The sequence below is a fragment of the Tenrec ecaudatus genome, chromosome 4 (assembly GCF_050624435.1).
Source record: "Tenrec ecaudatus isolate mTenEca1 chromosome 4, mTenEca1.hap1, whole genome shotgun sequence".
Lineage (NCBI taxonomy): Eukaryota > Metazoa > Chordata > Mammalia > Afrosoricida > Tenrecidae > Tenrec > Tenrec ecaudatus.
This window is the reverse complement of record NC_134533.1, coordinates 65,735,568-65,740,492: the sequence shown is the minus strand read 5'-3', so window position 1 is coordinate 65,740,492 and position 4,925 is coordinate 65,735,568. Positions and strand designations below refer to the sequence as shown.

The window sequence follows — 4,925 nt, the reverse complement described above, 5'->3', positions numbered from 1 at the left end:
CTGCTTACAAAATGTGTGTAACAAATCCTGGATAGAGTAAGAAAACTAGTTATAATGAAGAACAAAATAGCATTCACATTTCGGTTGTTTTTTATGAGAGCTGGGACAAAGTGGCTATCAACAAAAAGGTGATGGATGAATTAATAAATGAATAATAACACAAAAACAAAACAGTTATTTCCTGGCACCTGACATGTTTGGTTGGTTGCTTGTTAAATTGTATTATAGAATTGTAAATGGGGTGCATATGAGGGTAAAATGGAAATAATATATACGCTTTATCTCTTCCTTTTCTTGCTGTAGGAAGACTCAAATCAATTTTATGCGATTTAATGATCATACCAGCCAGATTATGAACCAAACAGGCTTTACCCCCACATCATTCATTCTGAATGGAGTCCCAGGATTGGAGGATGTGCACATCTGGATCTCCTTCCCATTCTGTTCTATGTATGTTGTGGCTATGGTAGGCAATTGTGGACTCCTTTATCTGATTCATTATGAAGACTCTCTGCACAGGCCTATGTACTATTTCTTGGCTATGCTGTCTCTAACTGATCTTGTCATGTGCTCCAGTACCATTCCTAAGGCCCTCATGATATTCTGGTTCCATCTCAAGGAAATTGGCTTTAATGAATGCCTGGTCCAGATGTTCTTCATCCACACCTTCACAGGCATGGAATCTGGGGTATTAATGCTCATGGCCCTTGACCGCTATGTAGCCATCTGCTACCCTCTGCGCTACTCAACTATCCTCACCAATCCTGTCATTGCAAAGGTTGGGCTTGCTACCTTTTTGAGAGGTGTGATGCTCATCATTCCCTTCACCTTCCTCACTAAGCGACTACCCTACTGCAAAGGCAATGTACTACACCATACATACTGTGACCACATGTCTGTGGCCAAACTATCGTGCGGAAACGTCAAGGTCAACGTCATTTATGGTCTTATGGTTGCCCTCCTGATTGGAGGTTTTGACATACTGTGCATAACTATTTCCTACACTATGATTCTCCGGGCAGTGGTCAGCCTCTCATCAGCAGATGCTCGGCAAAAGGCCTTCAGCACTTGCACTGCCCACATCTGCGCCATTGTTTTCTCCTACAGTCCAGCTTTCTTCTCCTTCTTTTCCCACCGTTTTGGGGGCCACACAATCCCTCCATCTTGTCACATCCTTGTGGCCAATGTCTACCTGCTCTTGCCTCCTACTATGAACCCTGTTGTCTATGGGGTGAAAACCAAGCAGATACGAGATTGTGTCCTAAGGATCATTTCTGGTTCTAAAGACACCAAATCTCACAACATATGAATGGACATTTTCCAGGGATAAGAAAAAGTATAAAAATGGAAAAGATTACTTCTATTTAGGAATGGAAATAACTAGCCTTTCTACTGGTACTTTTAGTTCTGACCAAAAAGTGTGCTAACTGGAACATGACAAATAAGTTTCTAGAGAATTTTAATATCATTGACGGGCCAAGACAGTGTGAATTTTTCAACTCCTTGAGCTTATGAAAAACTCTTTTTGTCATCAGCCAAAGTTTCTTGAAAAATAATGCAATGGGTCAATTTTCTGTGGGCGGGGAAAAAAGAAGAATGTTAAAGGAGCTGATATGGACCTGGTTATACTGCTCTGGTTTCTGTTTTCAATTAATGATAGTAATTTTGAGACTGATCATATGTTGTTATATTCCTCTAGAAAATAATGTGCTATATTTTTCTCTTTATGATCCAAATACCCATGTTTTCACAATGATGTCTAAAGGAGAAACTAGAAAGGAACTCATGAACTCATAAATACCATGAACTCATCAATATAGTGAAATACAAGTTTCTGATTGTCTTACTACAATCATATTATTTGATTCAAGAGGAATTTCCAAGCTGTTGAATGTGCATACTTTCCAGTATAGACTACTTGAATATCATCTAATTTTTCTTTCTTCTATCACACAACTTGCCTGATTATTTTCATCAATTTCTTCAAATGCCCCTGTGTTTTAAAAATGAAAGAAGCATCTTTCTGTTCTCATCTAATGCCAACTTCTTTTAATCATATCCAATATTTCTGGTTTCTTAAAATAATCTGATTTTTTACTTCAGAACGCTTTATTCTAAATTCTCTTATTTTTCCCAGACTTGCTAAACATTTCTTTAAAGCGTCACTTTATAAAACATCTTTATTGCCAGATATTCACATATATGGCATGCTATTGAACTTAATAGTTTTCTTTGTATATAGTATTTTCCTAGTTATTATTTTTCACTATAATGGAATCAAGTGTTTCCTGATCACTAATTGTGGTGAAGTGAAAATGTTTGGTATGGCTCTTTCACTGATAGTCTTGCAAGTAAGGTATAGAAAACTATAACTCAGGGATGGGCCAGTTTTGCTATTTCTGTAAATATAAGATAGGCATCTCAGAAACAGGAACAGGAAGAATCGTGTAACCATTAAACAAGAAGAGTCACTAAGGAAGTGAGTGTGAGATTCCTATCTAAAGTTGCAGAGGCAATAGAAGCCCAGAGGCCACAGCACTGAGATCCAGAGACAGAGGGGAGGACCCTGACTGAGACCTTGAGACAGAATGGTGGGCTTCCTGCCCATGAAACAAGGCAGAGGCCAAGGGACTCTGACAGGCTAAAGGTCAGAAAAAGATTGGGATGCTGGCTGAGAAGATTTGATGCTGTGGACCACAATCTGCATCCTTAATGTTTTTTGGTCCTGATTTGTGGTAACCTGGTAACTTCCCTAATACATCCTCATAATTGTGAGTATCGTCTGTGAGTCCTGCATGGCCATTGCAATGGATCACACTGGGCAATAAATATTTTAGTGCTTCAGAAATTAGGCATGTTTCTGGACATATTTGTCCTGCACTAGTTTTTCCCTCTCAGATCTAGTTTTTGAGATACGGACCATCTTCTAGGTACCACTCTTCACTCAGCTTGCTCACAAAATTCAGGCTATTTTAATACAGTGTTAGCTAGCCTGTGATAGAGGAAGTGCATGCTGCTTTTATTGAAAGTACTTTGTGTTGTACCTTTCGGTCAAGATATATTTCACATAGTGTCCTTTAATCCCCAAATGTATTTGAACAGTGCAAATTATACGCATGTGGATTTTAATGCAAAAATCACTTCACCTTTCTTAGGAAATGAATAGCAGGCAGTTTCAATTTGCTGACTTCACAACAGGCCAGAAATAAAAGTTACTGTACAATAAATAAGGAGCCCTGATGGAGTAGTGGGCTATTATATGTTTGAAGGCCAACCATAAAGTCAACCCACTAGCTGCTCTACAAGACAAAGATAAGACTTTCTGCTCCCAAAATGATTTATAGGCTCAGAAACCCATTGGAGAATTTCTACTCTAAATGCCCCTTACCCTCTACCCCCCCCAACAAGAAAACAAAAAAATCTGGACCAATCATGGCACAACAGAGAAACAGGGGAGCAAAGTCATGATGTTTCCGAGGAATTCTGAAAATAGACTTCCACTTGGGGGGTTCAGGACATGGCATATCAGTAAACCTGGTTGGAAGACATTCATAAAACCCAGTATATAGACATGGAACTATTTATAGGCCTTTTGATTTATTTATATATTTATTTTCTATGTCTATTTGGATATGATTGGCAGGATAAACAATCCCGAGGGAAAATAATGAGATCAATGATTCCTGGAAGACATGGGAGAGGAGAGGATGGGGGTAAAGGAGCAGGGGGAGCTAAAATCAAAGGCAAGGAGGGTTTAGAATGCCTGGTGGGGTTTGATCAATTGTAATGTGGCTCAGAGGAATATCTGCAAGCAGAATGAAGGGTGAATATAACACTGGGTCAAGAGGAAAGTAAAAGGAAATATAGAAAAGAACTAGGAGGCGGAATCTATTTGAGAGGTATAAATATAGGCAAGTACATATTTAAAATACACGAATACATCATGAATGATAGGGATATTTCTCTCTCTCTCTCTCTCTCTCTCTATATATATATATATATATATATATATATATATATATATATATTCATGAGTTAAAGCATTAAGGGAGCAGATGGACTTTGGGCCTCAACTCAAGTCCTTCCTCATCACAAGAACACTGTATTTTAAGAATCTGGCACTGTGTGATATTCACATTCCCAACATGATTGTTGAAGACAGAATGGTTGCATAAGTAAATGTGCTATAGAAAGCTCATGGTGCCTGTCTATTAAAAGACATAGCATCTAGGATCTTAAAAGGCTTGAAGTTAAATGAACAGCCATCTAGCTGGGAAGCAACAAAGCCCACATGGAGGAAGCACACCAGCCTGTGTGATCAGGAGTCATTGACTGTCCCGAACAGCAGGACATGAACAACGTGGACCTGAAAGAGGGACTGGGAATGAAGATGGTCAAGGGCACGGAGAGATGGAGGCAAGACAGGAATCTGATCAAGCCTCATTTTATTGAGTTGAGAGCAGAGGTTTAAATAGCCAGCGAGGGGCTGGCGCCATTACGTCACATGTAAAATAAGGTACAGCTGAGGTAGCCAATAGTCGTGCATCTCCAAAAAAGGAAGGAATGGCAGGGGGGCAACTGATCAAACAGGTAAGTATGCTAATGAAGCATTCCTGGTGAGCCTGGGGGGAGATGCCATAAGTCATGTATTGACCAATGAGCATAGCAGCTGCTAGTGAAAGAGCACCAATCCTAGCAAGGGTCAAGGCAGTCACCCTCTGGCGGGAATTGAGACAAAGGGCAGAAAATCCTCTGGGCAGTTTGTATGGCGAGAGTAAATTCATGGCTAAAATCCAGGGTGGGGAGACTTGCAGCTCCCTACAATTGACAGGATCAGGTATCAGAAGATCAAAAACAAATGATTATATCAATGTGAAGGAGACAAAAAGCCTATGTGTAGACAATTGAATATTCCCTTGCAGAAG

The 4,925-nt window shown here is 39.7% G+C and overlaps 1 protein-coding gene across 1 annotated transcript; it reads left to right on the top strand.

The window, feature by feature from the left end:
- The first annotated feature begins 352 nt into the window (after positions 1-352).
- Positions 353-1,309, top strand: LOC142446778 (olfactory receptor 52N4). Its single transcript, XM_075548520.1, has one exon. The coding sequence runs from the start codon at positions 353-355 to the stop codon at positions 1,307-1,309; it is 957 nt and encodes a 318-aa protein (XP_075404635.1).
- Positions 1,310-4,925: the final 3,616 nt, after the last annotated feature.

What these genes read in the sequence shown, in the direction of transcription:
- LOC142446778 (XM_075548520.1), top strand. Translation starts at nt 353, where the DNA reads ATGAACCAAACAGGCTTTACCCCCACATCATTCATTCTGAATGGAGTC.